The sequence below is a fragment of the Lepisma saccharinum genome, chromosome 13 (genome assembly GCF_977018435.1).
Source record: "Lepisma saccharinum chromosome 13, izLepSacc3.1, whole genome shotgun sequence".
NCBI classification, from domain to species: domain Eukaryota; kingdom Metazoa; phylum Arthropoda; class Insecta; order Zygentoma; family Lepismatidae; genus Lepisma; species Lepisma saccharinum.
This window is the reverse complement of record NC_139241.1, coordinates 49,768,543-49,785,947: the sequence shown is the minus strand read 5'-3', so window position 1 is coordinate 49,785,947 and position 17,405 is coordinate 49,768,543. Positions and strand designations below refer to the sequence as shown.

The window sequence follows — 17,405 nt, the reverse complement described above, 5'->3', positions numbered from 1 at the left end:
TGCACGTAGCACCATGTCTTCAGGTATTGCTGTAATTTCCTGGTGAATGGCAGCTTTCAATTCACAGGGTATGTGCGGTTTATTGACAAACCCTTTCCCTTTGATATATCCGCAAAGAAAATAATCACAAACAGAAAAGTCTGGCGAACAAGCTGGCCATGACGAGTCACCGAACTGGGAAAAGACGTGCTGGCCTGTGTATTTATCTTGCAGTCATGCAACAGAAATTCGTGACTTCCATTAACATTTTTTCTCTGTCCATCGCTCTGAGCATCAGTAGGAATTTCATTGTAAACGAAGGTAGTATCAGAATAAATCAAGACCAATTTAAAATCCATAGATAATGCAATTAATTAAAACAGCTGAATGTAACCATCATCTGCATTTTCTCATATCTTTTATGATTCAATTATTGTGTATAAAAACAAAGTACCACTTCATTTTCTAGCTTTTCATGATTATTTGTAACAAAACTGACTGATCGAATGATTTTAAATTTATGGGCACATCAGCACCAGAGGCGTGGCGTGCATGTAGCCGATAAAGAATTGAACCCGTCTTAAAATATTATTACGTACATAAACTGGTAATATTGTCGTAAAGTAAACATTGCAGACTGACATTTTTTCTGACACCGGCAAAAGCGAAGAGGAGGACTGATCCGGTACCCTCCACAGGCAACATGAGGAAAGGTCCCTGAGCCCACCCAAGGAAGACTTCGCCTTGCGGCAAAGACTGACCGCGGGAGGAGGAGGCGGGTTTATGGTATGCCTGTTTAGCCGGCGCAGTTGCCGGTGATCCTTACCGGAAACATACCAGTGTTGCCATATTCAATTGACAGAAAAGAGCTAAGTCGCCTAATCGGGTCTATCTTACTCTGAAGGTGTCCAGTCACACTGGGGAACGATGGCGCAGTGGTAGCGTCGCCGCCTTATAATCAAGGGATTCCGGGTTCGATACCCGGTGGTGGCACAAGTGGGCGAGAAGGAGAGGAGAGGGATGGGTATGGTCAAGGGGTCCGCTGTCCTTCTAAAAATGTCAACCTAAAATTCTATATTTCACACATATAATATTATTTCGGTTACAGGAATTTGTGATAATTGTTGATAATACTGATTGAGATTGACATACGTTGTCGCAGGAATGCAATAATTTCGGATTGAAGCAATGTTTTTGAGGTGGTAGAACTGTTTTTGGGTGAAAACAATACTTACAAGCATAATTTCCCGATTGTTATCTTAGCCCGCTCTGAAGTGTCAGGTGTCGCAGGTTCGAATCCTCAGCAAGAAATGGTTATTTCAATGTTCGTTGTTATTATTTTACTTACATAATTATAAAAATTAATAATTACATACACAAAGATATAATAATTTTATTTCAATAATTCACCATGCATCCTCATCGTGACGATTATCCTATAAAGCGAAAGCCTTAAAGGTAGCAAAGGACGTAAAATATACGAAATAGTAGTGGTGTCAGAAATGAGATTTCAGTGGATTTAGCGAAACATGGGAGTGGGAGTAGTTAGGAAACAGGTGAAGACTACATCTACTCTACATACGTCTTATTTGAAACGAAAAGTTTCGCGATTTGGGCAAATCTCGTTTCAAAAGAACTAAGATGGCAACATTAGTAGAACTGGACTTCTTGCAGGTTCGGAAGGAAATATTAGGGAAGGGCCGATGCTGAGAGGGGAGGGGGCAAGGAGGGTGCTTCACGTGTTACAAAAGTAAACAACGGTTTGTGGGAGGGACTGTGCAGTGGGAGTTTTGTGACTGGTGTCTTTCGTCTTTATGTTGTTTTCGGGCATTGTCAATTAATTAATGAAGTTTGCTCCGAGTTCCGAGGTGGCGGGTTCATCCTATCTGGACAGTGTGTGTAATCGTGCGATAGAAGATATTTTGAAGCAATCTTTCGGTTCGTTATTTTGCAGAAAAAATCGAAATTGTGGCGAAAGGGAGGCCAAATCCTATTTTGAACGATTTAAAAACCAAGTCGTCTGCTGGATATGATCGACATTTCAATGTTTCGTGGTATAACGACTATCCGTGGTTATGTGGATGTGTGCAGTTGTCGAAACTCTTTTGTTAGCCATGTACTCTATTTTCGGGTGAAAAAAAAACGTGTCGAATTCAGATGTGGATAACGTAGACCATGACCATGACGCACCCAAAAATTCAAATTCAAATGAAAAACTTCGCTTTATGACAGCATCATATAAGTTTTTTTTATTTGATTTAATTGATTTTGCTTCGCTTGTGCCACTTTTGGCTAATTTGCGAAGATGGGAATGAGTGATGATATGATTAAATTGATGAACAGACATCACAAACGCCCATGGCCAAGCTAGGTTTCGAACCCGGGATCCCAGCATCATATAACTATTTTCAAAGTCGGATTGATCTGCTCTATAAGTAGCCTTCGATGTTTCTGTAAGTATCAAATTACGTATTATTGTGTCAACAACCAATGTTTGCGATTTCACTTTAGTCCTTATGTCAACATTTTTTTTCCTGATTAATAACTTTACCAAAATCTAGTATTGAATTGCATACGTACCAGATTAATATTATATGAACTACTTGGAAGACATTGGGGGGGGGGGGGGGATGAGGTGGGGAGGCGCCCAAGTCTCCCTTAAATGTCCTACTGATAACCGGTAACACTTTTAAAAATCCACGCCACGCCACTGATCAGCACATAGGTTTTTTGGCCCATCATGCAATATGGAGAAAACAAAATGGAAGACAGGACCCTAACAAGAAAAAAATATGTCTCTTAAAGACTTCCTCAATCAATTTCTTTAACTAATATTGTCGTAGATTACTATCAGTGACGTGCACTGAGGAGTAGCTAGTCTAGCAGAGATAGATCAATCAATCTCACATCTCGAATTATATTCAAATCACAATATTTATTGTCTTGTTAAAGCCACCACAGCTCATAATGCAACACCTTCTTTTCCACGCACTTCTCGTCCATCGGTGTTCTCCGCGGGCAAAGCAGGCTGGATACCCTAGCTCGCTCTTCTTCAGCCAGGCCAGTTTCCAGGTAGAACCGGCCGGCCCAAGGAAAAGGAAGATTTCGACCTCTACTTCCCTTGCCCCCACGCCCCCCGCTGCAATGGTTGAAAGCCCAGGCTTTCAGGTCCCCCAGTCTATCTCCTATAGGACAGATAGGGGATTGGTTTCTCATATTTTTTTTGTAAATCCTCTAAAGAACACAGGGTAAAATTTTCTGCAGTACTTATGTTCTCTGTATTTACACAACCTTTTACACGTTGTACAATATGTGTGTGTGTATAATATGGGATGTAGTTTTATTATTTATAAAATGGGAACGTGTTATATGCAGACAATAATGTTATGCTTTCTTTCTTTTTTTCTTTTTCAAATATGGAATATATAAAGATTAAATTACAAATATGTGTTCAGGCTCTCTCTGACTCTCGTTTTAGTAGTGTTTTATTTAAATATACTAATATATTGGCCTGTAACAGTCATAAATACGGATGTATTTATTTGGGCAAGAGAACGCGTGTTCATATTGTTGTTGGTTTGGTTTATTTTACTTCGCTTTTCTGCCACATTTGGTTATCGCGAAAATGAGGATTGAGTGATGATATGATGAAATTGGTGAAGGGACCTCATATGAACAATCCAGGCCAGGATTCGAACCCGTGATGAGTGCGCATTCTTGTCCTATGTGTTGCAGTGAATAATGAAATAATTTGGAATGAAAAATGTATCTCAGAACTCAAAAAGTCAAATGAATATCATTGAAGAAACTACAAAAAAGTGTGTTGTGTTTTGTTTCCTGTCACCAAATCAACCAAGCGCGGGGGAGTGGTTATCACAGCGCGCTACGACACCAGGCGTTCTGGGTTCGAACCCCGACCCGGGCATGGGCGTTCCCTATGCTCGTCCCTTCATCAGTTTCATCGTATCATCTTCACAATTAACCAAATGTGACAAAAAAGCGACGCTAAGTAACAAAAATGAAATCAAATCATTGATTGATTGCTCAAATTGGTTTATTTTACTTCGCTTTTCCGCCACCTTTGGTACAACAAAATAGATGAAGGAACACACACAAAGAACACAAATGGCCAATCCGAGATTCGAACCCAGGATCTCTGGCTTAGAGTCAAATCAAATAGTTTTTTTATTTTCGAATGTGGGTGGGGTTTACGTGTACTTTTTTCTAGTACTCATTCATAATTTTGCAATCTTTTCCTGTTATTGACATTCTTCTTTTTTGAAGGAATACTGGCCCTAAAGAGAGGAGGGGTGTGACTCACACCAACCCCCCCCCCCTTTGAGCACGCCACTGACTGCTACCCCAAGTGTCGACGTCACCGCACGTCACTGATTACTATGTAGGTTTCAACAACTAAAGTTTCACTATCTTTCAGGATAAAAATCTCCATTTAAAAAAAAAAAAAAAATGGTGCAACAGCCTTGAAGGCCAGGGCCTACCAACCAACTGCCGGCCTCACTCCTACCTGCTGAGGTGGGAGATCATCCGACTAGCTCCCCAATTTCCTCACAATTGTGGGTAGCCACCGGTCCCCTACACAGGCCGAAATCTCATGAGAAAAGTTGTTATGTTTTCCTTGCCTGCATGAGTGCCATAGCTGGAGTCCACAGCACTTCACCTCAGACCACACAGCCAAGGTGTGGGACAATAAAATCTCCATACTCAAGTTAAAAGCTGAGGCTGTAAAGGACAAATACAGGACAACAGGACCCCACAGAGGATTATACTGGCTTTGTTTACAGGTGCCAGAGCCTCAGTGTTTTGTAACAAAAGTTATAATAAATTCAACCAGACTCAACCAAACATCCTCCACCTAACATTTTCTGCTTCAGGAGCTGATTATATTTGTGAAGGTGATGATTTCTATGAACAATATGTTTTAATTTGCATAAGTAATTGGTACAATTTCTATGCTCAGGTAAGATTTCACATTGCTCCAACTTAATACTTTAAGGGTTCTTTTTCTGGAGAATCATGGATCAACAGTAGTACCAACATATCCAAAAACTTAATGTACTTTGTAGTTGCAGAAAATTTATGCATAAGGTAAAAGTGCTCACCTTATCAATTGCTCGAAGTAAAGGGGAGGATGTTGGGGCAAGGTATCCTTCCAGCTAGCAAAATTTTCTTGAAGTTAACCCTAAGACTAGACCAAACACCCCCAGGTAACATTTTCACTTCCAGCACTGGACATCAGTAGGCAAACGACATGGGTGATTTGAACCAAAACTTAGGGTAAGCTATGGAACAGATTAGAGCAATGAACACAGTACCACAGAACAGTTCCAAAACCGGGGGCAACGTGCCAAAACTGGAGGGGGGGGGGGGCGAAGACAGTTTATTTCCCTTTGTAGATAAGGTTTAGCATAGTGCGGGGGCAAAAGTGAATAAAAGTGGGGGGGGGGGCAAAAGCCCACCTCGCCCCCCCTAATCTCCGCCACTGCCACAGAATGAAGGAAGTAAAGTGTATATAAAGTTGATTAGACTTGGATGTGGAAAGGTCATATAATTAAATGAGAATGACCCTGAAACGAAGACATTACTAACAAGTCCAGGAAGATGGCATTCAAGAGAATGAGGTGAAACCAATGAATACGATATCATCAGTCATCAGGGTCTGTCAGCGATAGTGGTCATGCAGAAGTAACAGAAGGCAATTTGGAGACTGAACTGGAATGTGATGGTAATTGCTATCATAGGAAAAGTGATGCATTAATAAAATGTTTGTAAGATGACAGTAAATACGAATGTAAATAGTAATAAATAAATGTTTTTAAGGTGATTAAGAATCATTACATAATAAATAACATAAATTACCCATGGTGCAACAGCCCGTAAGGGGCAGGGCCTACCTACCCACTGCCTTCCTCACTACTCCCACATGCCTCAGCAGAGGTGGGCGACCATCCAACCAGTTTCAGGGTGATGTGTGGTCAACACGAGGAACCCCCCAGTCGTTGTTGTAGGTTTCCATGACTAGGTTATGCTACTCATTTGTAGCTTGCAATTTCCTCAGGATGGTGGGGATGGATGGTGTCCCATACACTAACAGGAGAAAGGTTATTATGCTTCCCCCACGAGACTTGAACCAGCATGCATCCCGCAGCCAGAGCCCAAAGCCTGATGCCTTAGACCACACGGGCACAGTGCGGGACAAAAATCATTACGAATACAACTAAAATAAGGTGAAAATTAAAAATAAATCTTGAATATGTTAGTAAAACCGTACTTGTATCTCACAGATAGAGCAACGGATGAAGGGTGAATGACTGATAATTACAAGTAAAACTGGTACAGGGTCATCATAGGAATGCTGTTATCTCAAAATAAAAAGTTTTTTGGAGAGGCAGGATGGTTTTCACTTTTTTCCTTTTTTGCTTGCATCTCTGCAAAAAAATCCATAAATATCGATAAAATATTTGGAGCATGATTCTGTGTTAGCTTCATTTATTCAACATTTAATCTGTGCCTAGAGTTGTTTAAAACAGGCATATCGAGAGGGAACGAAAGGATGATGAAACTATGCTAAATGGTGCGTAAATATAGGCTAGAAGGTCTAAAGTATTTGTTCTTCAACAATTATGATGCTATGGCAGAGCCAAGCCATAGTTAGAGGTTTCTACAGCTGGAGTAAGAACAACATTCAGTACCTCCTGAACTACATTTACTTCTACTTGATTTAACACAAAAATATTATTATCCTTTCCTAATATTCACATGAAAGCAGCAACTACCCTACCCATTAGAAGTGGCGTAGCATGGGCATTTCGGGTGGGAACGCCAAGTCCGAAGGAAGGGTCGGCCTTTTCTTGCTTAATAATTTACTTATGGTATTAACCGCCACAGGTATTATTTGCCTGAAGTCAGCTGGGTTTTCAATAAAACATCATCGATGCATGTTTTAGGTAGAAAATTAGATACCTCACTAAGCCAAAAATGTTTTGAACTCTGGTGTTTTATACCTTTTTGTTATACCTTTCTGCATGACGCAAGTCATTAAGAAACCTACCTGAATCACAAGCACCTCTGAATAACAGTAGACGTCATTGTTGTGGGTGGTCCAAGTACTGATTAATTTTGTTTATTTTACTTCGCTTTTCTACCACTTTTGGTTAATCGCAAATATGAATATGAGTGATGATATTGAAGAAGGGACACTCACAAAGAACACCCGTGCTCACTCCGGGATTCGAATCAGGGGCCTCTGTCATCTTGGCACGCTGTGCAATACACTCCGACACAGAGATGGGTGGATGGTTCAACTATAGTACACTCAACTGACGTAACAGTGCTGATTAGTAATTCAGACCACTGTTTATTACATCTAAAAAATGTTGATAAACAGTTTAAAATAATTTTGTCCAGAGATTATTCGATGTTAAGAGTTTTCAAATGAATGCTAAACATTTCCATTGACAGATACTAACGAAAAAATAATAATAATAATAAAAGAATAGTTTTGCAGGTTAAGTGGTAGAGCAGCCACAGGCTGAACTTCTACCACGAGGACTTCACCAACTTATTTGACAAAAACTGTGTTGATCTTATAGTTTTTTGTGCACATCGCTGTTCGTGCGATAAATTATACAATGCAGTGGCATGAGCATGAAGAACTGGGTCCAATTCTACCGCCATCATCTGCTTCAGAAGGCAGGAAGGGTCACATGAACCAATCACCGTAGCCCTCTGCTCCGTACGCTGGCGTACGAGAGAGCATTTGCGCGCATGCTGTAAAGATCCAAGCTTTCCCTCCAGATAGACAGCAAGGAATATAGAGTCCTTTAAGCCGAACCTGCCCAGCATCCGGCCAGGAAAGGCATTGGAAAAAATGCTAACACAAGTGTTGTTAGTGGAGCGTTGCAAGTGGATCGCGAGAAATAGCTATTATAATGCCATGAAGGTCAAACATGTGCGAAGTTAGTCAAGTTTTACTTTATACTTACAGCATTTACGCATTTTTGAAATTTTAAATCTGGGAATGCTGGGCGTACGGGCATACTATCACGCTACGCCACCGCCCATTAGACACCCATAGGAAAATTGGTGACAATTTTGAATTCAATATGTGCAATATGATGCAACAAAATTCATGTTTCTTAACTGGAGCAAAATATTATAACAAAACTGACCTGCTACGACGAAAGTTCAGAGTGCATATTTGACCTTATTTATCACTTTGTTCTGCTGGGTGATTTGTAGTGCATTACTATGTGAGCCGCGGTAGCTCAGTCGTTAGGGCATCTTATTAACATGGGAGAGATTCAGGTTCGATCCCCGGTGGGGGAAAACTGGGACTTCTTCCACCTGTTCAACTGGCTCCAGTGCCCACCCAGCATCATATAAAGCGGGTACCTCTAGGAAACTCTGGGGGGGGGGGGGTTTAAAGGCAGCCTAGAGCATGGTGTTGATCACATCACCCCCACCTTCAGCCGTGATCAAGAAAGTGTGGGGCCCTAACTCCACACCCCCTATACACCTTCATAGTGTGGTGCAAAGCACAGGGGAGCACTTTACTTTATTATTATGTGGTACATTGAGTACAATTATTACTTTGTACAAAGCACCATTAGTACTGTATTATTTACACCAGATCAAACAAGACACACACAAACACCATGATGAAGCACTATTAATTAATGCTGAGTATATTTACTTGTCTCTTGCGATGCCACTTAATCACTTCATCAAAGCACTGAGCACATGATCAGATTTTAAACCATTCCAAATTTTAAAAAAGAACATGTATGCACTGCTAGTCATTACTTGGTAAACTGTACATGGCAACAACACTAACAAATCATATATAACAACAACTTTTCAAGAGATGTCTCTATTGCAAATGGGGCAAGCAAGATTTTTTTTTTACTGGATCTATTTATTTGCACCCTGAATGCAATATTAATTTAATAGGTAATAGTAATAAAATAAAAAGCCCTAAATATGATCAAATATATAGTTTTTGTCCCTTTCCACTCAAGCTCTAGCCCCAGTTACTTATAAACGTTTGACAATGACTTCACATTTTATATTACATAAAACATCTAATTCTACCAATTAATAAATTCTCTAGGGTGGACAGTCGGTCAAGAGACCCACATGAAGCACTTACTTTTCGCAGGATAATGAGTATTTTCACTCATTACAGTATCACAAAAACTAAAGAAGAGTATGTTGTACCATTACACTCTGGATCATCTAGATGATAACACTCCTGTGAGAAGTTGTAGAGTCCAGCGCAGATAATTCTGCCGTGCGATGCGCGAAACAACTAAAGAAGCAGTGTTGCTAATGGAGCAGATAGAAAAATCGCTGCAGTGCGCCGATGCACAGCTGTTACGTACAACAATAAAATTAGAGAATTCAGGTCTATCTAACGTTGAGTTTTAAACGTCATGCATTATACCAGGACTAGGATTAATATGTACTCACAAGTGGCTTTGTATGTAGCTACATACATATGGACTAAAAATTCGCAAAATATGAACTAACACATAAGTAAAATTACCAAAAATGCTGCAAAGAAGACTTCTTCATACGATTCCTTATTTGAGTGATTTCAAACAAAATAAAAAAAATATATATATTATTTTTCATTGCATTAATGCACTGGTGGCGTTCTAACTTTTCACTCCCAAAACCCGTATACACTGGTATGGAACTGCAACGGCAGATAATAACATGCCAACGTGTTAAACCGCTACAATTGCACCATAACACTCCTCCTGAAGCAGTATTATTATTTCCTCTCTGAGATCGGCGACAGTCGGTTGCCTTTGTTGTACATTTACAAAGAATGCCGGCTTCCACAACAATAACAAGTACATATACTGCCACTAGACGATAAGCTGCGCGGCTTTTTCTTTTGTTATGAACCAGGGCCGGCGCTTGTCATTTTGCCTCCCTGGGAGGTGGCGGCAGATGCCGCTCTATTTCGACCCCCCCCCCCCCCCCCCGGTCATTACGCAGCAACGGAAAATTGAAAATCAATATATTCCTAACTAAAACATCAAAATATAAAATAAATAATGAGACTTCTTATGCTATTTCAATACTATTCAGCGCAAAAGAATATCTCGCTCGATCACAGTTTTCAATAGGCTTATTTTTTTCTTCTCTTCAAATTTTGCCGCTCTGGGCGATGGGACGGTTCGCCCTCCCCTTCCGCCGGCCCTGCTATGAACTTGGTCACCCATCAAAGCATGGCAATTTTAACACAGAAAACAATATGTATCGCATTAAGCAGCAAAAATGACAGCCTCCTCTATGCAATTTCTACAAGAACACGTGCCGGAGCCAGAGTTGAAATGATGTTGGAGCCACATAATTTATTTATTTTGAATAATTCCAAAATTATGAAATATGAACAATTTGTTGCTGCTGTTTGCTGCTCTCTTGCCAAAATGCTTTATTGGGATGCTGACACCATGACTGGCTTCCTCCTTCATGAACTCGTGCACGTTACTTAGAATTTCCCGAGCTTGGCTATGCAAGGTTTTTGATTTCAACTTCGACAGAACTGGAGGCATTATGGAATTTAACGTTCATTAGCAAACACACACTTTTACATACACACACGCAATACACGCACACAAAGTCAAACCGGTCAAATACTTAGTATAAAATAAAAATATGGTGCTTCCAATCCAACAAAACTCACCGCCACTTTACCTGCCTTTTCCCCTTCCGTGACAGAAATAGTACTTCATCATTACAGTTGGCAACACTAGTTACTAGCTAGCCAATGAACATGCACTGCATAAAAGAAGCAAGCACTACGCCGTGCTATATTGCCACATTAGCGTCCCTACCGAACGGTGGGAACCGCGAGCTGGAGCGCTATTCAATTGTTTTCAATTATGTTTGCGCGAGTGTGTCCAGGAATGGAATGACAATGTGGCAACAATAGCGAAGGTTTTCGAGCAGGGTAGAACACATGATGCTAAGAGAGAGGGAGACGAAACGAAAATTCGTTTCTACGCAACGGCAAATTTACGTGTGTGGCACTCTACCTGAGGTAGGGTGACCATATTTTCAGAAACCTAAGCAGGGCACTATACACAAAAGCCCCAGTCATGGGCGTCCAAAAGGGGGCAAGGGGGGGGCATGCCCAACTCCCCCGGAAAATGAAAGTCAACCAAAAATTTTGTATCTCACATATATAATTGCATTCTAGCCACAATAATATGTGTTAATTATTGCATGAACACCATAAATTTAAAATTAACCAATGTTTTTTTTAGGGAACAACACTATTTTTGTGGAAAATGTGCTTTGTTTGCCCCCTGGAAAAAAATACCTTCCTTCCCCTCCCTGGAAATAATCCTGTGGACGTCCACGGCCCCAGTATACATTTTTTTTCAAATTGCTTCCTGGTCTCCAAACATTCCAAACACATGCATAAAGCCAAGGTTATATATAAACATCAAACAAGCATCCCCAGAATTTGTCCATTTTCAGTTTTCAAAGGACCCCTGCATATACTTTGGCCATCACTTGGTACCTTGCATATCGTATCATGAACAAAATGCATTCAGTATCTCCTTCTAAGCAGTTTATATAAACTTTTCAGTACTAATGTCTCAAGTGAAGCAAGTGTGAATTTTTCTTTTACATACAAGTATTTCTTTGAAAAATGACAGTACCATCAATTTAAAAGACACTAACAGTTTCACAGGTGAGAGCTTTATTCTTTTGCACCTTTTTGCTCATTCAGTGCCATCTTGGCTTTGGCCACCCCTCTCCTCCTTAGCTCTGGTTGTGGGTCCAAGGGTATTTTCAAACTGTGCAAATAGATGCATCAGTGAGTACCTACTCATTTTTCAGATATTTTTTAGCACCAATTCCATATCATGTGAATGAAAAGGTTGAGAACCTGCTCATGTGGGATTACCTACTCTCTTAGTGAACTGAGTATGTGATTGTGTAATCACGCACACTAGCACATGGACAATGTACATATATGTATGCTGCCAGTTTGTATAAGAAAAATCGTATGTACCTATTAAAAGTAGTTACATTGGCATTTATGAAAGGGAGGACTTTATTGAGGTAAACAATTCATCTGGATGTTTTGCGGGACATTTTGCAGGATGCTGTTGTAAAAAGAACATATTTAGATTTTTTAAGTGGCGTCGCCACAGGATGTGGCCCTCAAACAAAGTGACTTCTGTCTGGTCACACTAACCTGAGGTATAAATGGGAAATTTCACCTCCAATCTGTGATGTCAGCAAGCATTCTACCTGCAAAGTAATTCTGAATTGGACTCTCATTCGCAGGATATGGGTATGAATACCATTGCAGAATTGCATAAACTATTTACATTTTGTAGCAAATACATGTTATGATTATCCTAGCCTTAAACACTTGTGTTTTTTATGAGAAAAATGTCACATTAACCACTCCTAACATGTAGGAAGTCCCAAAATGTTTCAATGGAAACATTGTTTAATCTAGTAAATTTGGATGGACTTCAAAAGCTGTCTCTAAAAATAATTGATGGGAAATGGTATGCATTATATGCAGTTAGGTTCATTGACTGCCTAAAAGCATATTTTTCTACAGTATTAACTTGTGTTTAAGATGCTATGTGATGTTGCTTTAATTATGTACTAATGACGAATGCAATGCAAAAATGGCATTCAAGATTATTAACTGGCAGCTTCTTAAATAAATATTTCGGTTTTGTAAAAACTTCGGATGCAGTCATAAAAGCACTAATCTCCATAGAAAGGTAAAAGTTTCCAAAAAAGTCTGAAGTAGTGTTCTCTTCACAGACAAGAAAAGTCACTTCTCTTGTCTGTGCTCTTTGATATCAGACAACAGGTAAGGATCAAGGTACTTTAGTTACAACAAAATACATGCACAATTTTCACGCTTGCATTATATCTGTGTATTTTTTTTTATTTTGCGTTGCTTTCTGGTACTTTGATCTAGTTACAATATGAATGAATGAAAACATGGACCAATTGAAGGTGACGGGAGTGTTCTCCAATTTATTTACTAGAGAATGTACTAACCAAATAAGTTTTCCGGATGAAGTATAAGAGGTTCTGATGTCCCGTTTGTCACTGTTTGAAATTTAGATATTACATGTGTAAGGTGTAATATATTGCTTTTCATCATGGCAATATTTCTCCAGAAAGAAGTGAGGAAGCCATGTTTTGTGGAATGTAGCCACTGAGTTGCGCTGTCTACAGTGTGTTTGTCACTTGAAGAGGAAGGACCGGTTGAGAATGGCGGGACAGCAGAGTGTGAAGATTGTAAATGTTGTGCCACTGCAGCTGGAGTGTGGAGGAAAATGGACTTCAGCTGATAAAGAAACTAATGGAGTATGGTGTCCCTGAGGATCAGACCGCACAATAGAATTTTTCCCGCTTGTAGGACAGCCGTACGATCTGTTAAAAGAATGCGATGAGCAGAACGACAGTGACAGTTATAACGACAACCAGGAAGGAGAGGAACATGTTGAGTGTGTATTTTAAGTGTGGCATCACTGTATCCACCGTTGGATTGTAAACACTACAAACTTTGAAGGTAAGCTTAGTGTTATTTGGGAACGACTTGACTATGTCAAATATGAAGAAAATCTGAGAGGGGTCCGGTCATCTCAAGTCATACCCCGGGAAATTCTAATGTTAGATTAGTGTTCAGGAGGCCTCATGTAGAAAGTATACAAAATTTCAAACAAATCGGGGAACATTCCAGTCATCTTCAATTGAGCCGATAACATGAAGCAGTACAAAAATTTGATTGCACATCTTGAGCTGATGCACCTAAAACAAAGGTAACAGTTTCATACATCGGAGACACATTTCTTCAATTTTACACAAGAAACTACTTACGGAAATGAGTTTCTCCAAGATTTACAACCTTCGTCGATATATATTCTTCCTTAAACTTCAACGTACAATGCAGCAGAACAATAAATAATCACTTTTCATGTAATAATATTGCGCATTTTGTGAAAATCGACATCATCATGCTGTTGTTTCCAAGATGTACCTGCAGATCTTCGCGAAACGTACGGTTTTTTGTCGTGAAAGGAAAATGGTTTTTCGATGAATTTAGGGGTGAAATGGGTGCTAATGGAACCTAACCTAACAGGCCTACAGGGCTACCCGTGGATGGTTTTTGCTGCTAACGTCAATGGTTTGTGGGGCTACCCGTGAATGGTTTTTGGGGCTAACATCAATGGTTTGTGGGGCTACAAGTGGATGGTTTTTGGGGCTAACGAACAATGTTTCATCAAAATGTACAATTTCAAGACGTGATCCCCGGTTTTTTACAACTTTCATGCACAATAGAGTTGGAAACATTGATATTCGAAAACAAAAGAAGCGTTACCATTCGCAAAGCAAGCGATATCGCACTGTGACGTGCTTTCCATAGCATTACGGAAAATGGTTTATTTTAGCAGAAAAAGTGTTTGTTTTCGTGCAAAAAGCATAATGGCACCTTCCACTATGTTCCGCAATACATAATTGGTAAGTACTAACCATGACAAAGACAAAATATCCGATTTAAATGTGTCTCCGATGTATGAAACTGTTAATAAAACGAATTATGATTGAAGATTTATACTATTTATTTATTTACATCAAAAGGATTTACAAACTTGCCAATGGAATAGGTGTTTGTGCTCTCTCCATACACAAACACCTATTCCAGTGGCAAGTTTGTAAATCCTTTTGATGTAAATAAATAAATAGTATAAATCGGTAAGAGTTTCATACATCGGAGACACATTTCTTCATTTTTACAGAAGAAACTACTTACGGAAATTAGTTTCTCTAAGGTTTCCAACGTTAGTCGAGGAATTTTCTTTCATTGTGGTATCTATTTGACCGGGAAATCATGTCAGTGTTTCCAACCCCCCCCCCCCTCCTTTTTTAACTACGCTTGCCTAACCTAACCAAACCTAACCTTATCGGAATGGTTCGTGGGGCTATCCGTCAGCTACCCGTGCATAATGTACAATTTGCACACGTGACGAACACGATAGGGGTCGGGTACCCTATTCTACACCCTCGAATTTTGAAATTTTTTCTTTTTCATTATGAACATTATTTGATCCTATTTGTGAATAAAAAAAAATTGGAGCGCGGAAAGAAGTATTTACGACTGTACAGCCGTTTAAAGTTGAAATTTTGTCATTGGAAATGGTTCGCAATTATTTCCAATTTCTAGATCGTGATACTAACACGACACCAAATTTTAACTATCGATCTCAACCTAACTGAACTAACCTATCCACGTGCCAATGGTTCGTGGGGCTAGCGCCAATGGTTCGTGGGGCTAGCGCCAATGGTTCGTGGGCCTAGCGCCAATGGTTCGTGGGCCTAGCGCCAATGGTACGTGGGCCTAGCGCCAATGGTTCGTGGGGCTAGGTTCCCTGTAAGTCAATTACAATGTCCCGTATGTCTCGTCGAACAAAGTCCTCTATGTCCTTCATCCGTTGAACGTGTGTCAATCTCATATTTAGTAGTCCTTTTGTCTTAATTCAATGTCACACAAATCAATTCCAATGTCTAAAGTCGCACAAAACAATTGCAATGTCTCAAATATCCAATCCGCCAATAAATTACATAAATAATATATTGAAATCGCAAATTATCCCATTGCACAAGTCATTCATAACAAGAAAAAATTGCAAATTATCCCATTGCACAAGTCAAAGATAAGAAGAAAAAGAAAATGTTCAGACGTGCGCCTGTGACATGAATCCAAGATGCGCCATGATCAAATCCCTGCAAAACCGTTTCGACATTACATAAGGAATCTAAATATTGAAAAACGTAAGTTTCCTAGCACGTAGATCTAAAAAAATTACTTTCCGCGCTATTTAGAAACATCGTTTCTTATGAAGAACTAATTTTCGTAACGAGAATATTTGAAATGTGCGAAAAATCGAGGGTGTAGAAAAGGGTACCTGAGCCCACGATAGTAGGTATTTTTCGGTGAAGAAGGTTGGAAAACACTGATATTTGAAAACAAAAGAAGCGACTATCGCACCGTTGGTAACACTTTACTATACCTGAGACAGATTTCTTCAAATTTACAGGAGAAAGTACTTACGCAAATCATTTTCTGTAGCGTTGTTGATGTTCGGGAATGTAATTTTGATTCATTTTAATGCGAATGCATGTGGTTTTGTACGAAAATCTATTTCCGACGCGCTATTGCTGCTGCCGCCATTTGCTTCCTGCATGAGAGCACAATACGCTCTCGTATTGTCCGTATATGCTAAATTGAACGAATGGAGTGCTAATGGAACCAAACCTAACAGGCCTAACCTAACCTAGTAGGCATACCTCGTCCCCGTGATGGTTTGTGGGGCTATCTTGAATTTTTGGGCTAACGTCAATGGTTTTTCTGGCTCAAGGAACGATCAACGGTAAGCTATCGCCATGTTGTGTGTGGAAATAAACAAGAACAGTAAGTACTCGTAAATGTAAGAAATATACATTACTTTCCAAACAAATTCAATAATTTCACCTAAATAAGTGTTCCGGAATGCAGAATAGTACGTTAGCAATGTAAAAAAATGCGAAAGATATGATTCCCAGGTGTCTCAGGTATAGTAAAGTAGTACCGCACCGTTACGTGCATTCGGTAGCACTTAGATAAATGAGTTTTTTCAGTAGAAAAAGTGTTTGTTTTCGTGTAAAAAGCATAATGGCACCTTGAACTATGTTCCGCAATACACACGTGGTAGGTACGAACCATGCAAAACACAAAATATCTGATTTTAATGTGTCTCCTATCTATGAAACTGGTACTGATGTTTGGTTCAACTAATATTATATGAAAAAAGTGTCAAACTATACCTGCGTATTACTGGTATTACTTTCGGTCATGCTGTCAGCTTGTTTGTTGTTTCTCTATTTAGGAAGAAGTATCTATTATTTCCCTATCTGTTTTTCTTCTGTACAAACACTTGTTATTTCTTTCATAACATTCGGATTGTTTCATTCTATCTTGCTCTTATCGTCAATAAATAACATAATAACCTTGTCTGTTGGGAATCGTCTGCACCGCGGAAAAGTAAATGTAGCTGCGATTTGTCCGACACCGGCATAATTATGCAAAAGTATCACCAACACAGAAAATATTTTCTCTATGAGAATCTAAATTAGTTCTAACAATCTATTTATGAACCACATTGTATATTACCTCTCTTGTGAAAATAAAGATATCGGTCTACGTTCTAAAATATAATTGTAAACGTGCGATTATGATACAGGAAAATGTTACATATTCCAACCATATTCAGTATTCAAAAGAACCTATTTTTTTACTAGCGTCCTAATACAAAAGAAAATGTTCCAAAATACTAAGGGTACCGGGAACAAAGGCGCAGCCAGGG

At 39.5% G+C, this 17,405-nt stretch overlaps 1 protein-coding gene across 1 annotated transcript in view; it reads right to left on the bottom strand.

Annotated features, from left to right (window-relative positions):
• LOC145997276 (mitochondrial ornithine transporter 1) overlaps nt 1-17,061 on the bottom strand; it is a 60,917-nt gene extending 43,856 nt beyond the window's left edge. Inside the window, exon 1 of the mRNA XM_083134154.1 lies at nt 16,867-17,061. Within this exon, the coding sequence (XP_082990280.1) occupies nt 16,867-16,896 (30 nt within the window). The 5' untranslated portion in view covers nt 16,897-17,061. The remainder of the gene's footprint in view (nt 1-16,866) is intronic.
• Nucleotides 17,062-17,405: the final 344 nt, after the last annotated feature.